The following is a 23,050-nucleotide window of genomic DNA, read 5'->3' as shown; positions in this document are numbered from 1 at the left end:
TTGCTGCCCAGTTGCTGAGGTGTTTCTTCACCAAATAAAAAATATATTAACTTTAAAGGATGACATTCATGTCCTGCATTGGAATGCTGGTAATATATCGTATGTTTCATCATTAGAGAGCCAGATGTGAACCTGGGCCACTGGGGAGGATTTGAGGAAGAAACCGATGACTTTGCTTTTGCGATATTGTGCTTCTGATGTTTGTTTTGAAGAATCTCTTGTTCCAGATTTTTTTTTCCTGTTTGTCTGTTTCTTCCTTCTACTCTTTATTCGAAGTGTGGTCCCATAGTGCACCGTGGCTGCATACATTACACCTGTCAAAGAACTTACTGAGTCAGTGCAGAACCATCAGACGATTGCTATCACAGTTCCTAGAAGCATACAGTTATATATATATATATATATATTAAAAAACAGCATATGCATTTTTTATTTCATTGTCAGGTAAAGTGTTTTAGTTTTTAAATCTGTCATCTTAGATTTGATAGGTTGTTGGATTAATTGTGTGACAAGATTAACACACGTGAGACTCCTGATCTCTCCACTGAATTGACTGAATTGAAGCTTTTCATGTCCCTTCAGCTCAGTGACCATGTCTAAGGCTACGGTGAAGAAGCTGCACTGGCGCTCCAAGGTGCAGGAGAGTTTTGTCCCCCTGGGCGAGGCCACTGGAGAGCTGGGCCTGGCAGTCGGGGGCGGAGCCGACTACGGAGAGTTCCCATTCGTCACTGCGGCTCCTGGGGGCGGGCCCACAGTGGGTGACGTAATCCTCGAGATTGGGGGAACCCCGGTGTTGGGAATGACCCTGGGGGATGTCAGGGGGGTCCTCAATTCCTGCCCCCATCCCATTCGCATCAAGACTGTCGCCCCAGGTATTGTATTCCACCATTTAGCATTAATAAATCCTGAAAATACATTTGCATAGTCCAGTGTTTCAGTAGAAAAATCTCTGCACAACTGCATGCTTGTTTTTGTGTCTATGCTGTTGCATTAGCTTCCTGTGCCCCAGTACATTTCTCAGCTACCGCGCTACAGCAAAATAAGCACACGGCGAAGGGGCCGCCATCATCGCATGTGATTCTGGGCACATTTCAATGCAATCGCTTCCAAAACCCTTTGCTCATTAAAATCTGCGTGTGGAGCTTGCGACATGACTTGCAGGGCCCAGTTGGTAGCTGAGGCCTTCTTTCGAAATTCCCCCATCTGCTCATGTGGGTCACATGCGAAAAGGGCCGCCGAGGTGCATTCCCTGCGCGGCTTGCGTTGCCACGTAGCCAGCAACAAACCGCGGTGACGGTTCCAGCTGGCAGACGTCAGGCAGGACATTACACTTGTCACCTCCTCAGGTACATAAAGAGTATGAAACAAATGTGTTGGCAGAGAGTTCCTGAACTCCGCTGTATTTAATCTGGATGTGGTTCCCTCTGGCCTCCATACACAGATTGATGACTGCGCTATCCGTTGCACCATAAGCAGGACACTTAGTCCTGGTGCTGCTTCTGTCTCTGTGTCTGCATCACTGAATACCGCTGTGCTGTCAGGATTCTGAGAGCTGTAATCCGCTGCAGCACTGTGCCTCTTACCGGGGTCCACGTCCTCAATCGTCCCTCCGATATGCATCCTGTTGCCTTAAAATGCTGCATTTTTAACATCCAGGAAGCATTTTTGAGATTCAGCATTCAGGTTGTGCAAGAAATACCAGGACATTTGATGTAGCAGCTTATTATATAGCCCTGTTAAAACTGTGAAATATGACTGGAGCTATAAATAGGGTAGGGAGGCCTGGTGGGAGCGAGGAGCACGGTCCACTCGCTGGAGGCTCTGAAGCCGAACGGTGATTTAAGCCAGGAGCCGCAGGCTCACATTCAGCCCCAGCAGTACCTGTGTGCGGCATGTTCTTCGTGCGCTTGTGAGGATTCGGTCATTTTCCTCCCGCAGTCCAAAGGCATGCAGGTCTGAATCGCCTGTAGTGCGCGACTCTCTGGGTGAATGTGAATGTAAGTGAGGTCCATGTAATGTACTCGTGCCCTGTTCCTGTTCCTAGGGGGCCCCCTGCATAGACCCCCTCGCTGTATGTACCAGTGTCAGTGTGACTACAGGATCGCGAATGGATTGATGGATGGGTAAAGCTATGCGAATGGCTGTAACGAATATCATAACAAGTTCTATTATTACAAAGAAGATATTGTCCTTTAAATGTAATTAGTTGGTGTACCCTGCAATGGGTCGGCGCCACATCCTGGGTTATTCCCTGCCTTGTACCCATAGCTACTGGGACAGACTCCAGACCCCTGCTACCCTGAAGCAAGTACAGAAGATGGATGGGTAGTTGGTGTATGTAGTGAATGGTGAATTTCTAACCCTTAATATCAAGCTCAGTAACTTTAATACACTTTGGCCTCTTCTGCTACTCTTACAAATGTGGAGCACCAAACTTGATACCACAAAATCCTGTAATAAAAGGCTGTATTATGTGATGATAATGTGCTTATACTTTCATGTAGGAGGATGACTGAGATGATCACAGCCGTATCGATGAAATAAAAAGTGCCAAACGCTCCGGGGGGGGTTTCTCTCTGTAAACATATTTGGCACTTGATGCGAGACTCATAAGCTGTCGACTGTACAGTTTTGAATTCAAGGGGAACCAATTTGTATTTATAATAAAGAGCACTGGAGAATTAATTGGTTTTGGAAATGGGGGGTGGCTGCGCTGTCGTGTAGGACCTGCCTTTGGGTAAGTGGGATCCAGGTGAAGAGGAGCCCGATTTGTCATCTACAGGAGGCCGGGCCGAGGTCACCTGTCTGGAAAATGCGGGCGATGCCCATCAATAACAGGAAGTGACCTGTCCTGAGAGTCGTAAAGCACTTCAGATTCAGTGAAAAGATCGTGTGGCCTCTCATCTGAGAGAGTGCCAGAGCACTCCGCGGAGTGGGGGAGGTTTGGGGGGGGGGCGTCACATGGAAAATGAGAGATGTTTCACGGCGGAGTACGTGTTTCACGGCGGAGTACGTGTTTCACGGCGCTGACGCGGCGGCCTTCCCTTGTAAACACAAGCACATTTCGCGTTCAGCTTCGCCTCCTGCTGAACCAGGACAGAAAAGATCATCTTATTACCACAGCGAAAGTAATGAAGTCTCTCTGGTGGTAACAATGTGCAAACAGATACAGAGTTTACTTTGTGTCCTCCTGAGGGGAAAAAGCTGTCCATTCTCATTCCAGTTTCTTTTACCTTCTGGAGGCTTACAGCAGCCTTTTGTGTCTGATGCTGGACTTGATGTTTTGTTTATGGTATAACTGGCTGCGTCTTATGGTCTGTTTGTATTTCGTGGTCCAGGGTCCACCCTTTGCAAGGACCTGAGGCTCTACCTGAGTAAGTGCTTCACGCCGGGCTCCATGGACAGCCAGCTGCAGCAGGTGATCCGGGAGAACCTCTATCTGCGGGCTGTGCCCTGTGAGTCCGCCTGATGCAGATCTTAGATTCATACCTTTCCAATGAGCAGGAACAAGACAGAGGATGCAACGCCAAGATGTACTGAATCTCACATGCTGCACCCAGCGCACAAGCACACATCCACTCTGGGAAATTATCATGGTTGCACCCAAGAATTTATGTCTGTTGGCTACAGAGAGAGAGAGAGAGAGAGAGAGAACAAAAGATTGAGGGTAAGAGGGAAGAAGAAGGAGCATTTGGGCACCCAGGAAAAAGGGAGCGAGAGTAGCGGGTTTATGATCATTTGTCTGTAATTTATCTGGCAATCATACATTATTGTTCAATGTCAAAAGTTCAATGGGAGACAAATCTACTTGAGATGTGTTTGTTTCCATGACAACTGTGCTGAACGTCAGCTTAGGTCTATTTTTATAGTGTGGTAGGCCCCGAAATTTCCACCCGCTTAGCATTTTAAAGATTCCTAGCTGCTTTGATTTTAGAAATTAGCTATTTTTCACTAAACAGCATCGTCAACAGCTTTGCCATCTAATATGTAGTGACTTTTTGTTGCATATCACGCATTAGAAACCTTTATCTTTTCTTGCTTGCAGCTATGAATGTATAAATACCCTTAAACACCTTTGTGAAAAGAGCCTTACCTTAAACTAAACTCTCTGCTACATAAAACAAAATAGGTCAGCTAGGAAAACAGGCTTAAAATGTGTAATTTCTAAGCTATACGATACACTATGTGGCCTTCAGAAACATGTTCCAATTTCATTTGTACAGTGTAAAGGCCAGTATAAGTTTGACCTCCTGCTTTTGTCTGCTACAGTGTAAGTTGTGTCTGAGCTGTACGATTCCTTTGTAACATTCACCCTCTGCATTATAGGATGAATTCGGCATCTTCGCAAAGATTCTTCTGAGTATGTCTGGCTGTAATAAGTGTTGGAAACATGTCCACAACTAGGTCTGCTTGCCTTTTTATTCCTCTCCACAGCTTTGTTCTGGGTCCATATGTTTCCCAACACAGACATTCTGTGGTGCGATGCCCTTCAGCTCCAAAGAAGGCATTTTTAATTTTAAAAAGGCTTGTTTGTGTTCACCGCTGCATTGTGACTTTGTGTGCAGTGAGCCAGACCCTTGCGGACAGATTCCTGCTGGCCTGAACCCAGTGTGTGGTGGGGATGTGCTACTTCTGCTCTTAATATATTCACTAAGGTTTAAATGCGACGCATGCAGCTACCCTTGTACTCTGGGGTCTCCTGCTGAGAGCAGCAGTGCGAAGTCACCATGCTGGACAGTATTCTTTCTGGCTCAGCGCCCACATGGGGAGTGATGATGAAGACGACTCATTAGAAGTATATTGTCATCGGCCCCAATGCAAGGTGACACCATAACAGGGAGCTGTGTTTAACTCAGCAGGATGCATGGGTGTATATATCAATATCACAGGCAATCTTGCACCCGTTCCCTAATTTATGCTGCAGATAGGGCTGCATATTTAACAGGCCTCTGCTTCTCATTTTCTGTATGCCAGCCCCTCCCAACTAGATGTCATGTGTCAGAGTGAATTTGGAGGATATTCTGTCACGCTGCAGCGGGTGACCCCGGCTTGGATTTCAGTCCATTTCGGCCGGCTGTTAAGTGCTGTGGCTGTCCCTCCACATTCTGAAAGTACACATAACTTAATAATAATAAAATATAATATATACTTCACATGTGGCAACAGACATACCACTTGTGTCCAAAGTTCAGTATCAGTTCGTAAAACCCTGAGTAATTGCAAATATATGTGAGAGGCAGCACATAAAATGTTCTGTAATTAACCCTGGAGGAAACCCTTTGCGTAACAGTGTTAATGATGGTGTTTCTTCCAGCTGAATAATGAGGTTCACGCAGTCACTTTCATTATGGTCATGTAGCACCTCAGAAGGCGTGTTCCCTTCCAGTGTGTGTACATTCTACATCTGTTAAAGGACTATTTTTGGGCTTTGGTGCCCTGACAGGTTTTGGGTGGAAGTAGGTCATGGTTTCAGTGAAGACACGGAGTACGTAACTGTTGTTTTTCTTCTTAGGTGGGCCAGTATGTAAAAATAGGCGACTTGTGCTCCTGACCTCATCAGCTTTTCATTCGTTGACCATGGCCTGGGTGTCATTTCAGGGTGTCAGTGCAGATGTGCGAATGAATGAGTTTTTTTTTCTTTAGATAGTGATGTCTGAATATATATAAATATATATATATGTGTGTGATGTGTGACCATTCACATCTGAGCAGAATGCATGATGGCAGGATCTTGACAATGATGCTCTGAGAGGGTAGCTCTCCTGCACATTTGTCTTACTGATGATGTGTCTGCAGCTTCCGTCTTGCGTACGGAGCCTCTGACAGACTCCGCTTGCTCCTCCGCAGGTACCACCAGGCCTCCACGGGATGGGGAGATCTCTGGGGTGGACTATAACTTTGTCTCCATTGAGGAGTTCTTCTCCTTGGAGGAGTCCGGAGCCCTCCTGGAGAGTGGAAAGTTTAAGGGTGAGAAAAGAGTTTTGCAAAACACACACACACACACACACAGACCTGTACTCATACCTTTGTGGGGACTGTCCATTCATTTCTATGGGGAAGACTCTAATCCTAACATTACATCCTTAACCCCTACCCAGCCCTAACCTTAACCATAAGTAACCAAACAAAATGCTAGACTTTTGGCATTTTTCGTTTTTTGATTGCATTCACAGATCTTTGTGGGGACCTGAAAAATGGTCCCCACAACATCAATATCACATTGTGGGGAAATATGGTCCCCTCAATGTAATGATAACAAAAATCCATTGCAGAAGGAAGGCTTGGTAAAGACATTGCCAGGTTTGGAGAGCGACAGCGACAGTGACATAAAACTGAAAAGATACTTATTTACTGTTCACATGGTGTTCATCATAATTTACTATGTGCTAATTCCTGCTAGCACGTCTGTGACAATCGCTGTCTTATGTTACCATCAAGCGCTAGCAGAATTAGCATAGGCTTGTGTAAATTTGCATTATGAATCTATTCCGTTCACCTGTTCTACAGTATTTCTTTAAGTTGGAGGTTGGAAATGTTCTGAGTTATCGGGAATGCATCAATACATTGTGATGTGCGATACTAATAATGAATAATATATGGAATATGCCCCTTTTCTCTTCACATAATCCGTATCGACGTAGATCACTAGTATCTCTGTGCATTTTGACCAATCAACTGTTGCCATGTCAGCATGGTTACGGCTTGGGTACGGCTTGGGTACCGCTTGGTTCTTGATGGCAGTGGAAAAGCACCATAAGTCTGTGACGTTTGCATGTCCCCCCCATGCTGTTCTGGGGTTTACTCTGGGTTCTTCAGTTTCCCCCCATAGTCCAAAACATGCAGAGGCTAATTGGAGTTACCAAATTATGCATGTTTGAGTGACTGGGCTGTGAGTGTGCCCTGTGATGGGTTGGTGCCCCATCCTGGGTTTTTCCCTGCCTTGTGCCCATAGGCTCAGCCCCTCTTGTGCCCATCGGCTCTACCCCCCGCCACCCTGTATAGGACAACTGGTTACAGAAGATGGATGGATGGATGGATTCTTTCTTAACTAGTTCCTGTTTTGGGCAACAACAATAAATACATTGAAACACTAACAAACATAAACTAAAAGAATACAAACTGACAGGAGTTTTCTGTGCATGCTAATGAATCATCTATATGACAGAAACTTGATTAATATGTGAAGGTTGTTGCTTAAAAGATACATAACAAAAAAACTAATTAGAATAGTAAATAAACTGTTTCTTTTCAATTATGCTGTAACTAATAATACTAAATAAATAAGCGAAATAATAGCAGCATGAGGCAGATATGGTGCATACGTCTGCACGTGCCGAGTGTTTCACCTGCTTTGACTGGCAAACTCTTAAGCCCGAAATATGTCACTGTCTGCTGCTTATTCTGTCGTTTACATTTTTGTCTTTGGTTGATTTATGACGATAAATGACTATTCATGGTCCATTTCCCTGATTTTCTCAAAATGTCAGTTCTGCATACGGCTACCCCACCACAAAAGCACTGTCCCACCTACCGGGATCCGGAGATGGGGTCTGTCTGATTAACAACCCATAAACAGCCCTATCCAGCAAATTCCACTGCCTTTTTCAAGTGGCGAGTGTTCTTTTTCTCTTTTTTTTGCGGGAGAGCAACGCGCCAAATAGAGGTGTGACAAACAGTTTCACTGCTAATAGCCGCAGACTTCCTTCCAACAAAGCTTGGTTTGTAGCCAGCTGGGAGTCCCATACCAGTTTAAACCCGTCCTCCCTCAGTGCTTAACTATTAGAAGCTTTTGGTCACAATTTGCACACTGTACTGCCGAGATTTTAAAGGTGATCTGAAATACAGAGCTCACCCCATGCTCTGTAAGTGTGCCAGTTGAAACAGGCAGCAGGTACCAAAGTACATGTATTATAGGGGCATTCATTTATTTGGCGCCAGTGTCACAATTATGAATAACACAATTCATACCTTATCATGGTCAGTAAGGTATTGTACACAGTAAAATCACTGGAGTCGTACTACTGTATGTAGGCTCTGTAGAGCACCACTCTTAGGCTCCTTGAAAGAATGACAAAAAGATAATATATGAATTTGCTCTTATAGAAGCAGAGCCTTAGCCGGAGTAATTATGTCCCAGAAGAGACACTAATGCTTTTTAATATTCTTTTATATCTAGATGACATGAGGATATGATACAGAATTATGAAAGAGCCTTTATCCCCTATCTTTATTTCAGCATGGTGGAATATTTTGAAATTTTTTGCAAGATTTTATACAAATGTTTTAGTATTCTTAGAATGAATCTTGAATAAACAGTTTTAATCCTTATTTACTCAGTAAACAAAGTTATGCAACAACGACACCATATTTTTAACAGCAATGACTGCAACCAAATTCTTCTTGCAGTTACTGATCAATCTCTCAGTACCATGGAGAAATGTTTTCTCCCTTCTTTCCGTTGCTCAGGAGCTCTTCTGGATTTGAGGGTTTTTTTTGTGTGGCCTGCTTGGATTATTGTGGTGGGCTTTAGGTCTGGGTGGGAAATAAGTGTCCACAACATAAGTGTTCGTACTTTTCAGGAGCCTTGGCCCGGAATTACCAGTGTGTTTCAGATCATTTCCTTACTGCATGACCCACTTGTTTTTCGGTTGCCATTCAGCGCTCGTGTGGCCTCTTGTGTACAGGGCATTAAAACATCAGCAAGCTGTCTGTATCTAGGAAACCAAGATAGCACCACGACCCAAACCTCAGCGGCACCACCACGCTTGATCACCTGAGGTTCTGTCCGTGATATGCAGTGTTTTGTATTCAGCAACAGAGTACAAGTTACCCAAAATGTCCACCCTCATGACTCATCTGACCATGGAACATTGTTCTGGATGCTTGAGGTTTGAGCATTTGTGTTGTTCTTACTGACTGCCTGCATGTATATCACTTTTACCCAAAGACCCTTCGGACTTCACCTGAGGCAAGACAGGCTTGCAAATCCCTGCCTGTTATTCTAGGGCTCTTTGTGACTTCTTGCATGATTTAACCTTGCTCTTGGGGGGATTTTAACAGGACAGCCACTGCTGGGAATGTTCAGTACTGTCCTAAACAGTGCGACACCATGGTACCTTTGTTGTCTGTTATTTCTCAGATGTCCTCTATACCACACTGCACAAAAGGACCTCACTAGAGGTCTGATGAAATTCAGTGTGAAAAATCAGAGGAATCCAATATTTTTTCACAGTACAGTATACAACTTGTGTGCATACATGAAAAACATCCTTTTTTCATTCCACATGATATCATTTCTGTCTGTGCTTCATTTTAAGTCTATTCTGTCATCTCTAAGTAGGTTGTGCAATAAAATCCACAAGGTCAGAGCAGGATTTGCATGTTTTATGGCTTTATTCTGGAAATAAGCAGTGCTTAGTGAATATTCATGACAGTTTCGACATGAGTAACGCATATGCTTATACTTTTATGGAGCAGTGACAACTTCTAAATCCTAACACACACATCTATAGAACTTTCTAATATTGTAACATTTTTCAAAATAACAGTACAGTAATCTCTGCTGATAAACAGAGTGAGACTCAACATACGAGCCAGAGAATTCTGTAACATCAAGTTAACATTATAGGTGTTCATTCTTCCTCTAGGGTGACATGGTTGAACAGAGGATCAATACTGTTTTCTTACCCCTCTGAAGATACAGATCGGTGGAGTGCATGAATGAGTGAATGAATTCCTGTAGTTGGGACAGAGCATTGCCTAAATCTTTCAACGAGCCAGTGAAGGGAAAACAGAAGGGATGAGACGTGGAAACGTTTAGGCAGATCAAAGGAAAGACATATGTTCTGGGTGAGCTGAACTGGTCTGGTGAAAAATGCTGGTCGTCCTGCCTAGGCGTGAGGTTACCATGACGCATCTCAGTGGTTGGGAGGCAGTGTGATGAAGTTGGGGACGATTCTCTACACATTGAGGAGAATCATGTTACGAGCTGGGAGACATTACGATTCTTTTCACAGTTGATGCATCATGTGTTTTTAGGTGGTTTTAGATGGTCACACCGTTGCTTTGTCCGTGGTGTTGATGTGTTTGTGGTTCAGAGCACTGGTAGGCAAACAGCAGGTGAGGATTGAGGATGGCTTTCTGCTGCATTTAAATCTCTTTAGAAGTCAGCTTTTTGTCTTCTCTGTAAGGATTTTGCACACAACAGCTTTGCATGTCCCAAACATAATACCTCCTCACACAGTGGTGGCTGATTGAGATGTATAAGGGACAATCCAGAAGTAATATCTTACATAATGGAGGTAGACAGGCCAATGGCACGTACCTAGACATTGAGGATTTTCTACATACTGCATTTGCTCAGTTTTTGTGAACAGGCCATGGAAATGAAACACATTGGCTTCGGATTTATGGCACATATAAGCAGTTGACACTAGTCAAGAGCTTTGAAGACTACGTTCTAGGATGGGGCAGGTTGTAGCAGTATGCTGCTATCATAAAATTAAGGCAAGTTAGAATTATATAATCCTGTTTTGACAGCAGCGCAGAGCAATCAGAATAAGCAGCAAGGATGTTGAGTTTCCGGGTGAAGTCGTAAATTCAGGTGGAGGGCGCTTTTGTGAGCTATTAAGAGAGGCAATTTTTTATACCTGCCACGGGAGAGTTTGGGAAGGTTTAAGTACTTGCATTTGGGGGGAGCAGGTACCCAGGGAGAGGAGATGTCCCAGCAGGTGCCCAGGACCATGTGGTGTTCGGATTTAGCTGTCCTTCTTAGGTAGCTCGCAGCCAGTAGCTTTCAGCAACATCGCCTTTTCTGTCAAAGACCGCGGCGAAGAGTGATTTAATCTCCAAGCTCCAATCATTTGCAGAGAACGATTTTCACTTTGAGCCGTTAATCACATCCGATAGCAATTAAAGTTAATTTACTTTGTCTGTTTCATTTTGGCAGCAGGGAAAGCGACTGATGACGAGCAATGGTGAGACAAGTCGTAGAACGATTGAAAAACAACAGAAAATGGTACATTAGCACACTGATGCTCCTTGCATTTTGTCAGTGAATGATGGTTTCAGAAGTGTTGTCTGACATAAAAATGCACTTCTGTGATGGTTCTGTTTCTGTGTCTGTATCACATGATGTGTCATGTAGGGAAACTGCACCATTTTCAAATGGGGGAAATTTCCACGGAATTTCAGTGGATATGAGTAAAGCGTAGGGTGTTCCGTTGTGCCTCGTGAACGGGTCAGTGTACCCGGGTTTCAGATTTGGAAATACAGGGTTCAGAGTGGGTTGTCCTCAGTTTTGGTGAGATTTGCAAAGAAGCGATAATTAGAAAGACTTTGTCATTTAATTCTTCTTCTGAAGAGAGTTCTGAAGAGAGAATAGGCTTTTCTCTCTAATCCATGTTTCTGTTTTCTCAAGTTTTTTCTTCATCTGTCTATCCCTACTTTTTTCCTGCTACAACACATTTTCCTCCTGCTTGTCTGTTGAAATAATACCTAAATTCTCGCACGAAAGACAATTAGTAATATTGTAAAGTAGGCGTTCCCAAGCTATGGGTCGCGACCCAAAATGGGTCACAGTCGTGGTTGTGTTGGGTTGTGTCTCGTTTATAATATGGCATCCGCTGCGTGGTACGTCTTTCCATGCACCTGCTAAACAATGAGCTTCCGCGGATGACGCTGCAAATGCCACACATCAGTGATTGGTCAATATGCCATTGGCACGTTGAAACTTCATCAGTTCAGTGTTAAGTTAGTGCCAACGGTACCTTAATTATATGTGTCTTAAGGACTTTTCACACCGAATGCGACATGAAAAACGACATGAATTTGCGAACTATTCGGATGCAAATATGACGGATCAAACCTTTCCAGACCAAATATGACATGAAATTTTCATGGCTGATGGAGGAAAGTTCGCATAACACAAGTTATAATCACAAGTGCTAGCAGCAGTGATGACGAGTGTTTCTTGTGTCTTTTGAAAAAACAAGTGAAAAGAAATAGGCAAATATACTGGATCCATCCAATTCTATAAAAGCTTATAATTACAACAACCATTGTTCTGCCAAAAATAACTCTAGATGTATCCATCTATTATCAGTTAAATAAGTATAGAAGTATTCCAAATATCGGGTTAGCGGTATTTCAGAATAAGCAAAATTAATATTAAGAACATGGCAGCAACACCATCAATTATCAGTTATCAATTATCAACTACAGGAACTGAGAAAATAGTATTTTTTACAATATTTTTAAATTATATTTTTATTGGATATTAATTGTATACAGATAAGATTATAAATCAAGCAAAACAAAAATGTTAGTAAGTAGCCACAATCTAATGTAATCCAGGAGGCATATTACAAAACCTTAAATTAATGACTAACATAAATAACAGAAATACGGTAGGCTTTTGACCTGAATGTTTTGATTTTGAATATCAATTCTAACGTCAAAATATAACTTTATTTTACATTGTAAGTCACACCTATGGGACCAGGGTTAGTCTCTGCCTGGGTTTCCATGTGTGGACTTTGCATGTTCTTCCCATTCCAGTCCAAAAACATGCTGAGGTTAATTGAAGTTACCAAATTGCCTGTAGGTGTGCATATGTGAGTGACTGGTGTGTGACTGACTGCCGTGTGACTGTGCCCTGCGATTGGTTGGTGCCCCATCCTGGGTTGTTCCCTGTGTGCCCATTGGCTCCTGGACCCCGCAACCCTGAATAGGACGAGCGGTTAATGGAAATGCATGGATGGAAGTTAAGCATATTTATTATATATATTTGAACTACTATTGGGCAGGGCCACCCATGAGTGAGGAGAAAGAGGAAGCAAACCCCCCGGGTTCATTATCACTTATTGTCAGGGTTGGACCTGCACTGAATATCAGGATCTGCAATACCAACCTCGTGTCAAATCAAAGTCGGGTCGAAAAGTAAAAGAACCAAATGTAAACCAAATGACTGGTTTTCTTCCTTTTAAAAAAAAACTGATCACATACGTAGAAACTGACATCCCATCGGTCGTTGATTTTTTAACACATCTGAAAACTGCAGAAATGAAGCTCTCTGAATAAAAAAATGACAAGTCATAGCAATGCAAATTTGTTGGACATCAGCAATTTTTTTGGCTAATGTTAGTAGCACTTATAAATACAATTAGAATTCAACCTTTTGTAAGGGTGGGGTGGGGGAGGAGGAAACATGCAGGATCTTATGATTTTTCAATGTTGTCTATGATTTTTCTTGAATGAAAAATGAATCTGCATTTTCAATATGTCAGGGGTTCCATTGTGTCAGTTTTGTTTTTCAAAAGATGAAGGAATGGTTTGTAGAGGGATGCATTAATTGTCATCAACAGCAATACAAATTATAAAATTAAAACCAGTTTTTTAAAAGAAAATATTTAATTGAAGAATATTGTTTGTATACCTCAACTTTTGGGTCTTTGTGTTTTTTTTTTTTTTAATCTTTTTATATTGTTAACATTTAATGGTTTTTCGTGATGTATTTTGGGTTTGGATTCCAGGCAGATAAAAGATCTCCCTTTTGGGTTCCCAGGTACAAACCTTCAGGGGAACCCCAGTTGTAAGGGGTTAAAACCAGCTTGATACTGATAAAATGTATAGTTGTGATGGTAACACTGTACTTGATGGGGCAAATAATTCAGTTACTACTGAAGTACAAATCATGAACAAATATAGTCGCTACTTGAGATAAAACCTGCATCATGATTCATTAATGATGAACAAATATGAGATCAGTATTTCACTTGTGTTATTCCTTCAGCAGTTCAAAGGGTTTACAGAATTAACAGATATAGTGACAAATATAGTAACTGCTTGAGATAAAACATGTGTCACAAATCAATGACATATTAACATTTGATCAGAATGAAACTAAGACTTAGTTTGTGGCTAATTAATACATAAGTAATAGCATAATACTACATTTGTGCCCCACCAAGAAAAACTGTTACCATTGTGATTTATAATTGTAAGTATCATTAAAGGTCATTTTTATCTCTTGTCATACTTGTTATACATTTTTCTTGTGTGATGTTTGAAATCTCATTTTCAGTCTTATCCCCTTTCTGTGAAGGTTCCCACAGTAGAATCACTTTTTTTTTTTTTTTTTTACCAGAAATATTGCTTTGTGATGGACTGTCACCCTGTCCATGGTGCCTCTCACATTATCCTCTGTGTTTCCTAGGATAGGCTCCAGGTTAACTGTCACCCAGCATTGTATTAGTGGTTATGAAAGATGAATGGATTTCCATTTGCATTTAAGTTTTCTGGTTGACTCTTCTGGTTTTCGTTCACTGACTTCATTCTGTTGTCTTCACAGGAAACTACTATGGGACCCCCCGGCCGGTCCACATCGGCCCAGAAAGCCCCCCCATTACCTATCAGGAGCACCGCAACCTGCTCAGGAACTTCCGCACCCGGAGCAAGTCCCTAAGCAACCTGGAGAAGGCGGCCGAGGAAGGAGAGAATAGCGAGGAGGACTCTGGCCTCTCAGGTGCACAGGGTGATGGAGGCTTCCGTATGGAATACAGGGATTGGTCAGATTTTGAACCAATCAGTGCAGATCACCCAGGACTCATTAATAAGCAAACAGATCCTGAAAAAGACTCCAAGTCATCGCCCATATAGAGGGAAAAAAAACTATAAAATGAGGATAGAATGAAGGGGTGAAGAAGTGGATTAGGGTGCATAGACGTGGGTTTTGGATTTGATGTGTGCTTTAGAGGGAGCAGGGAAATTGGAGACGGGGAAGTAGGTTGACCTGTACCAAAGGGCGTTTTGCATGTTCTGCCTTTTTTTGTTGCCCTCAGGGGGCTCAGCGTGTGCCAGCAGTGCCCCTCCCCAGGCCTCCTCGCCCAGCCAATCCCGAGACTCCAATGGGGGTGACGGCAGTGCCCTGGAGAACGGCGGGGGCGCCGTGGGCAGGCCCGGAGGGCTCCCGGAGAATTGGGAGATGGCCTACAGTGATTCAGGGGAGCCATATTACATCGAGTGAGTGGGATGTGGGTCACATTTCCGGTCTGTGGCGGGAAGGACCGTGGCTCTACATGTAGCGGAGTATAAGGGGACAATGAATTGGAGATAACTAGCGTCTAGGCTTTGGGCCGCATAGTGTTACGTCATGCTTCCCCGATCCCATAGCGATTGTCACGAAGTTTGTCGCTGATGCTTTCAGTCACAAGTCCAGGACAACCAGCTGGCTGGATCCTCGAGCCCAGAGTCGAGAGGTTCTCAGCAAGACAGAGTGTGAGTCGTCGTCTCCTGCCGCGCCCCCGCATGAGCCCTGAACCCTCTCTGTGCTTGTGTATATATTTATCTCCCACCCCCACCCCCCCCCCCCCGATGTGCTCGTTCAGATATAAAACTGCCCCCACGCCTCATTAACTCTGTTCTGATCCATCTCTCTTTCTCCCTCCCAGTCTCTTATTCACTGAACTGATTTATCTTAGCAAATGTAAAATAAATGTAAATACTAAATCTCATGGTCCACACCATTCTAGCAATAATGGTAATAATAAAATGAGTAGAACTTTGTGACTGCAAAGCCCCCCTTTTAAACCTTGAAAGCACATTGAGCTGTATCACTGTAAAAATTTCATAGTAATTAGAGATGATGAGATGGGTACGTTAGCCAGATGGAGACAGTCCCTACCGTCACTTAAGTGATACGTTTTGCTGTTATTTGGTTCACCAATTTTTTGAATTAATGAAAAACTTTTTAAAGGGTTGTGGTCTGCTTGCTGGTGGAGCTGAAATGCGCAGTGTGTTGTGCACGACACCAGAGGGCACTAGAGATCTGTTTATTTACATCATCCTTTCTGGGGCTCGGCGCCACCAGCCTCTCTCGGTTAGGATATTCACATTTTCTCTTGATCAATGTGCAGGCCCCAGTCCGGCGAAGTGTCTGAGTTATCCTGCAGTGAGTGACCTCCCAGTGTGACTACGTACTGTTGTGTATTGCAGTGCCTCCCTTCACTGACCAGCCCAGCCAGTTGAAGGGCTACTCCGTCCACACGCGCCTGTCCAAGGGTCCTCGGGGCTTTGGCTTCAACATCGTTGGCGGGAGCCGTTCCCGGGAGTTCCTGCAGGTGTACAGCGTCACCCCGGGTGGCCCCCCTGCACTCAACACAGGTACCAGGGGCTTTTCACAGTGATTAACTCGGTGACGGCAAATTCATCCTTTCCTGTCCGCTACGCTCTTCATTCGCTCGTATTATTAACATGAAAACAAAGTACCGTTGACACGGCGGGACATTAGAAATGCAATTGAAAAGTCTGTGGTCTTCCCAGCTAATAGGGAACGTTCCCAGAAACCGGAGCCAACGTTATCTGAAGGTCCTCTCAAAGTTAGAACGTAAGAACGTTCTTACTGTAACGTTAATGGAACTTTATTTCCACGTTTCAACAAAGGTTCTGTCAATTTCTGCGCGATAATGTTATAAGCTAAACATATTTTTAACATAGTTATTGTTGAAAATTATTGTTTTGTTCTGGGAACATCAGGAGAACTGGACATTTGGAATGTTTACGTTTTTTAATTTTTAAACGTTTCGTAAACGTTTCTAGAATGAAAGACTATTGACGAGGTTCAGAGCTGTAATACGGAGTGACAGACATTGCATGAGACGGAACAAGGAGCATTTTCACTTTTTTCCTCGCTGTCTAATAAACACGGAGCCACCTGCTGTCGGTGTGTATGGAGATGGTGTGTGAGCCCAGGCTGCACAGGCAGTGTCTCCACCTCCCCTTAATCCGGATGGCAGTGTGGCCTGTAATCTGGCTGTCGGTGTGTATGGAGATGGTGTGTGAGCCCAGGCTGCACAGGCAGTGTCTCGACCTCCCCTTAATCTGGATGGCAGTGTGGCCTGTAATCTGGCTGTCGGTGTGTATGGAGATGGTGTGTGAGCCCAGGCTGCACAGGCAGTGTCTCCACCTCCCCTTAATCCGGATGGCAGTGTGGCCTGTAATCTGGCTGTCAGTGAGACACGCTGTCACCGCGCCAGCAGCTGAGCACACACACACACACACACACACACACACACACACATGCAGACATATGTTTGTATTCATATCTTTGTGGGGACCATCCGTTGATTTCTTTGGGAAAAACCCTAATCCCCACAATGACAACGTTAACCCAGGCCGACCTTAACCTTTAGGCCGAAAAAATGGTCCCCACAATATCGACATAACAGCTTTTTATCACATTGTAGGGACATTTGGTGCCCCCCCCCCCCCACACACACACACACATTCCAGCCGTGACTAAGAGCAGAAATGTTCATGTACCTATGAAACAGAAAATAGTCACAACTGCTCCATCATTCTGTGTTAACCTTTAGGATGCAGAATGAAGGCTTTGGTAACTGGAGCACCCAGGGGCTGCCATATATTATTTATGCCTGTGGTCTCTAATTTGTACATTTATGGAGATTATTTTCCATTGTTTTCCCTCGATTACTTTCTTTGAAGGGACTTGATTCTCTCTTGAAATCGGCCATAAGTTGCCCGTAAGACTGATTGGTGTGACTGGTGCAGAGTGGAGTAACTGGCATCCCTCTTGTTTCACTGTTTCTCCTCTCGGGCTACCAGCGGACATCTTGGTGTATATCAACGACACCTGCGTTTTGGGCATGTCCCACAAAGAGGTGGTGGAGATGCTGAAGTCGGTGCCAGTGGGCGGCAGCGTGGACGTGGTGCTGCGGCGGGGATACCCCATGCTGTACAACCCGGACGGCTGTCCCAAGCAGCCGCAGACAGCCCCAGATGCGTGCGAGTCCACCGGCCCGGCTCCCCCGAAGCCGCAGCCATGCCACGACGCTGTGCAGCAACAGCAGACTCCGCAACAGCCGCCACATTTTAACCTGAACAGGAACAGGACGCACCTGGATGGGAGTTTTCCCAGCATGCATCAGGGCATGTCAGTGACGGGGCTGGATGCCAATGGGAACGCAACTAACTTCTTTCCACCGGCCCCTCCCTCGTACCCTAACGCTAACGGCCACCTCTCGGGTCCCCCGGCGCCCGGCAGGCTCATGGGAGCCCCCCCACCCCCGCCACCGGAGCGAATGGCCAGCAGTCAGAGCGATGGAGAAGGAACGGCGGCCATCAGCACACACAGGTAATGTGGTGCACGCTCTGCATTTGGCCCACACTGGCAGATCATAGGCCCTGCCTCTAAAACGCAGCTTAGAGACGGGGGTTTATCTCTGAACACTGTTGGGGAGGGATGAAATAAATATAGATGCCTGCTGCTGAAATGCTTCATACAGAGGAGAGAGAATCCTTAATTTGCTTATAATCCCTTCAAAACTGATATTCTGATCGCTTCTCTGAAAAGAGAAGGACGTAAAAAGGATGCTCGTGTGTTTGGTTCACAAAAACATTTTTATAAATGTTCCAGTGATTCGACTTTTTGTCCAGCAAGCTGCTCAACATTACTGATTCCAGCAGGAAGTGCAGGGGCACCGTTTTTACTCCAAGCTGCTACTTGGTAATCGGAGCCATCACCCGATCAAGGTTAACGGCGCTGAAACACCAAGTGCACAGGGTCCCCGGCTAACTGGGTCGAAATGTCCCGAAGCGGGGACACTGCCGATTCAGCGGAGCGGCTTAAAAGCAACAGGGCAGCTGGTATTTTCTGAAGGTGATGAAAACGGGATTTGACTTTGAGTGATGCAGCATGGGAATGTGACTCCATTTTTAAAATGGCCTCTTGCTCGCACTGTTATACCTAAAACAATTATCAGAAGCAGCCATCGCCTCGCAGTCCTAGCTAAAAACAGGACAGGGGCTGATGCTGTAACCCTCAGAACGGTCAGTGATCTTCAGCAGAACCATCCTGCTGGTCTGACAAGCAGAACCAAGAGCCACATTTGAGGGAAGAAGATCTAATTCAATCAAAATAAGCCTGTAAAGATAGACAGGAGAGGGATGGTTGGATCAAATCATCTTTGCTCTCCATGAGACCCACATGAGACACATTCAAGGGTGGACTTCTCTGGGGACCTTAGACTGACATGGGTGGACCCCCCCCCCAAGGGGGGGCCATTTGAGGTATTTTTTTAGACTCGATAGAGAAATGAGAAGGAATTTAAAAGGATGAGATCAATAATATGCTAATGAAAGTAGGAGGTAGAATTTACCAATCAGGATGAGGGCGGGATCATACCAGCAGATTAATATGGCAAATTTAAGAAATTTCCTCCTTTGCTAAGGCTAGTTGCCATGTCTGTTCACAGTTTGTCTACCACTGTAACAAGACAGTATCAAACACATGGGATATATGTAATACAGGGCAATTCAACTCACGGTCCTCAAAGGCCGGGTCCTGCTGATTTTCCAGCCTTCCTTCACCTGTGAGCCAGGTGTGAAGCCTCTGACCAATCAGAATCAGTAATTATTGAACTAACTACCTGGGAGAACTGAAAACAAGGCCTGGATTTGGACTCGAGGGCCTGAATTGAATAGCCCTGATGTAATATGTAGTGTTTTATCTTTGTGCCGTTTCTTCTGTTAGGTTACTTTGTGCCAGTGAAGCAACCATGAGACTCCAGTGTGAAAAGAAGGCTGGGTCTCAAAATAGGAATAGTCCATTATAGGCAACTTTGTCTATCTTAAAAACTATCGATAAAAATTAAAATAACAGACGTTGCTCTAACTTAAATAATAATATTATATTGTGTCCCTAAATGTAAGTTCTGGAACTTCTGTCGTCATGGGGACCCTAGTTTTTGGGGGGCCTACCCTGCCTAATGGTACAGTCTGTCTCTGGACGCATATGAAAGCTGACACTCAGCTCCACAAATAAATAAAATTATGATGGGTAAAAAGTTCAGCAACACACTTTACTTCCTGGGACCCCGTCTTTAAGTCATATTTTTAGCACTGAAACTTGTCCCAAGATGGGATGTACAGCAGTGACTGCAAAATACGCGACAGTGAGAATCAGAGAGAGTAAAAGTAAGAGTCTTGCTGTAATCATGTAGTGTAGTGTGACGTTGGGGTTCATGTGTTTGTAGTAGGTGTGTAGGAAAGATTTTAAAACATTACTTTGCCTAAGTACAGTACTGCATGTTTGTCGTCGGTATTTGCAGCCAGTGGTTTTCTAGAATTTTACTTTGGAGCATAATGTTGAATTCAAAGCTGGATATGGCTTTGGCAGAGTGAGCGCTTAGGGCTGTTTTATTTAGAAATGCTCGACGTATATCAGCTTCGGTGGATTTTAAAGTGAGGCACTTGATAATTATTGTACTGGTCTAAGGTACAATATGCCATTTATTGAGGTGGAACTGGTGTGTTTATGTGGCTGATTTTTTTTCCCATGATGCCCCTCTCTCGCCTCATAGATCATCCCTGATCCGCAGTCATGAGCACAACTCTCTGCCGGGGCTGCCTTCCCTGAACACCCACACCCCCAAGTCCTCAGAGAGCGACCTCTCCACGGTCACGCTGCCCATTTCCAGACTTCCGCTCCCACAGCCTGAGATGGGCCCCGGCCCTGGGGGGCTCCTGCATAGACCCCTGCTCTCCCTCAGCTCCCTCCCGCTACCGTCCCCGGCCAGCGTCCAGCCCTGCGTCTTCAACGGCTGCCCAGACCCCAGCCCAGGGAGCGGGAGCAGCCCCAGTACCCTGCCGTCGCCGGGGGCAACGGGGGGCAGTGGCGAGCTGGTTCCAGTGGCTGTGGGGAAGAGTGAGGTCGGGGGCATGGGCTTCAGCGTGACGGCGGGGGGCCAGGGGGGCCGGCTGGCCGTGGTGAAGAGGGTCTGGGACCGGCGGCAGTGCCCCTCGCTGCAGGCAGGGGACGCCATCATCAAGATCAACGGCGCCGACGTGCAGAGCCTCAGCTTCGCTCAGGTGCCCGGCTCGCGGGGGGGGGGTGGGGGGCGAGGCTTCTCTGCCTGTGTCCTCAGCCAATAAGGATGCTAATTCACAGATGATGTGACCGATCTTCTCGCTTCGGGCTTATTTTTGGTTGGTTATTATTGTTTTTTTCCAAATATGGACATAAACAGGTGCAGTCACTCAAAGGACTTTGTCAGGGAATGTTGCCATTACAGTCAAGCAGATCCAGGTTTAATTTCAGCTTCACAGCCTATAAATTCAAGTGAGGTGCTGTTAGGGTTACATGTAATGGCAATGGGCTTAAACGATAATCTACCTATCTGGCCCTTCTGGTGATTAGTAATGTTATATAATATTACAAATGGTGACCAGGGAATGAATCACACGCTTTCACATATTACTCCATGCCCTGCTCTGCTACATTGCCCCAGCCACTTCATTTTATATGAATGATCTGAGATGGATGGTGGGGGATGGCAGTGGAGGCGGGCGGGCTGATGCCCTGTCAATCACTGAGTAATATGACCCTAATTGGTTACCTTTTCCCAATGTAGTGGAGCAGGGTGTGATGGGTAGTAAATTGTGGGCTTTGACACCTCCCGTCGCTGTGTTCTACTGCCCCTGGAGAACAAATCGTGTTGGATCCAAGAATCCAGGTTAATGTGGTTACCCTGCGATTTTGTTAGCTACAACAGCATCTTTGATGGCTGATATTGTCTTTTTTTCCTTATACTTTTGAATTCATTTTAAGTATTCATGTTTTGCAGGTACAGAGAGTCTTACAGGAGCACACAAAACAGGGGGAAGTGATTTTGCTGGTTTACAGAGGAGGTCAGTACTGCACACTGCAGTGCCGTTGTTTTGGGCGTTTTCTCCAGCTCTGTACACTGACTTTATCTCCAGCTCCCCGCTGTATGAGTCTAGCCCTGCATACCAGCACATACTCAACATTCTTATCATCTGTGCCCTCATATCCTTATCTACCTTAGCCTCCCCTGTACCTCCTCCAGATGGGAATGGTTCTGTGAGCGGTTTATACCACAGAGACGAGCAGCCTAAGCGTGGCAGCCGCACCCGGAAGCCATGCGACATGTGATATGTTCTTGTGTTGCAGGTGAACCCAATTCTGTGCAATATTTTAACATCGACGTAATTTATCCATCTCTGTCTTTCAGGGTCAGTGCGTTCTCCTCTATCGCCTAATTCCTCCAGGAAGATTCCTCCTGCCCCTCTGGCGGTCACCCCGCTCAGCCCCTCTCCTCCTCCTGACACCGTGCCGGTGCCCCAGACCACTCTCACGCCTCCCTCCCCCTCCCCGGACGTCCCCTCTCTGGTGCAGAGCACCAGTTTTTTGGACTCTGTACCCGTGACACTGACCCTGGAGCCGAAGGATTGGCTGCGTGTGGAGGAGGGCGGGGCTCAGGCCACGAAGGGGGCCTCAGGGGCCAGGGGCCCCGAGGAGGGGAGGATCGCCGTGGAGGTGGAGTTGCGGAGGAGCTCTGGAGAAGGCTTTGGGTTTGTCATCGCCTCCCATGACAGGCATCTGAACGGCAACGGTGAGTCTGCTGTCCTGATGCTGCTCGAGAGAGCAGAGTGACACAGACACACACTGTAAGGCTCTCCCCGGGGGGCACGGAGGGGTGGAACGGGGACACTGCTGGGCAGGGGTGGTAACTTCAATGGGGTGGGTTGGGTGTGGGGGATGCACTGAAACAAAAATCCACTGTTTGGGCTTCAGGGGAAACAGACAAGCAAGCAGAAAGGGCATTGGGGAGGGGCCGGGCCGACCCTGTGAGAATGCAGACCCCGATCATAGGCAACGGTGCTAAGATAAGCGAAAGAATGTGCTTCTAACCCGACTTCACCCCTTCCAGACACATCCACCTCCCTCCTTTCCCTAAACAGTGTACATTGAGGTACAGATGCCAGTGTGTGGAATACAGCTGAGATTTTGTTCTGTTTAATTTAATTAATTTTGGGAGGTGTGTTTGGTAGCAGTGAAGGTTTGGTCTCCGGCACGCAAGCGAAGAGCCTGAGGCTCCCCTCAGACTCTGATATGTCCCGCTCAGGTCTGATTCATGAATTAAATATTTTTTCGAGATGTTTGTGTGCATTTACTGTGCCCCAGTTCCTCGCTGCCACGCCGAGGCTCTCATCCCATTCAGACTGGTTTGTT

The 23,050-nt window shown here is 45.4% G+C and overlaps 1 protein-coding gene across 6 annotated transcripts in view; it reads left to right on the top strand.

The window, feature by feature from the left end:
• The window catches only part of LOC111847805 (membrane-associated guanylate kinase, WW and PDZ domain-containing protein 1-like), a 65,092-nt gene that overhangs the window by 18,959 nt on the left and 23,083 nt on the right, over positions 1 to 23,050 (top strand). For 4 of the 6 annotated variants that reach the window (XM_072713175.1, XM_023819331.2, XM_072713174.1 and 1 more), the window contains 11 exons: positions 583 to 872; positions 3,339 to 3,455; positions 5,848 to 5,967; positions 14,351 to 14,524; positions 14,841 to 15,021; positions 15,206 to 15,276; positions 15,994 to 16,161; positions 17,623 to 18,151; positions 20,379 to 20,886; positions 21,642 to 21,705; positions 22,050 to 22,430. In XM_072713175.1, the coding sequence (XP_072569276.1) occupies positions 593 to 872; positions 3,339 to 3,455; positions 5,848 to 5,967; positions 14,351 to 14,524; positions 14,841 to 15,021; positions 15,206 to 15,276; positions 15,994 to 16,161; positions 17,623 to 18,151; positions 20,379 to 20,886; positions 21,642 to 21,705; positions 22,050 to 22,430 (2,593 nt within the window). In that variant the 5' untranslated portion in view covers positions 583 to 592. Of the gene's footprint in view, positions 1 to 582; positions 873 to 3,338; positions 3,456 to 4,521; positions 4,823 to 5,847; positions 5,968 to 14,350; positions 14,525 to 14,840; positions 15,022 to 15,205; positions 15,277 to 15,993; positions 16,162 to 17,622; positions 18,152 to 20,378; positions 20,887 to 21,641; positions 21,706 to 22,049; positions 22,431 to 23,050 lie in introns of those variants that run through there. The other 2 variants (XM_072713176.1, XM_072713177.1) reach the window with 2 other exon arrangements.

Source organism: Paramormyrops kingsleyae, chromosome 6, assembly GCF_048594095.1.
Source record: "Paramormyrops kingsleyae isolate MSU_618 chromosome 6, PKINGS_0.4, whole genome shotgun sequence".
In the NCBI taxonomy this organism is placed as follows: domain Eukaryota; kingdom Metazoa; phylum Chordata; class Actinopteri; order Osteoglossiformes; family Mormyridae; genus Paramormyrops; species Paramormyrops kingsleyae.
This window is presented reverse-complemented; position numbering and strand designations above follow the sequence as displayed.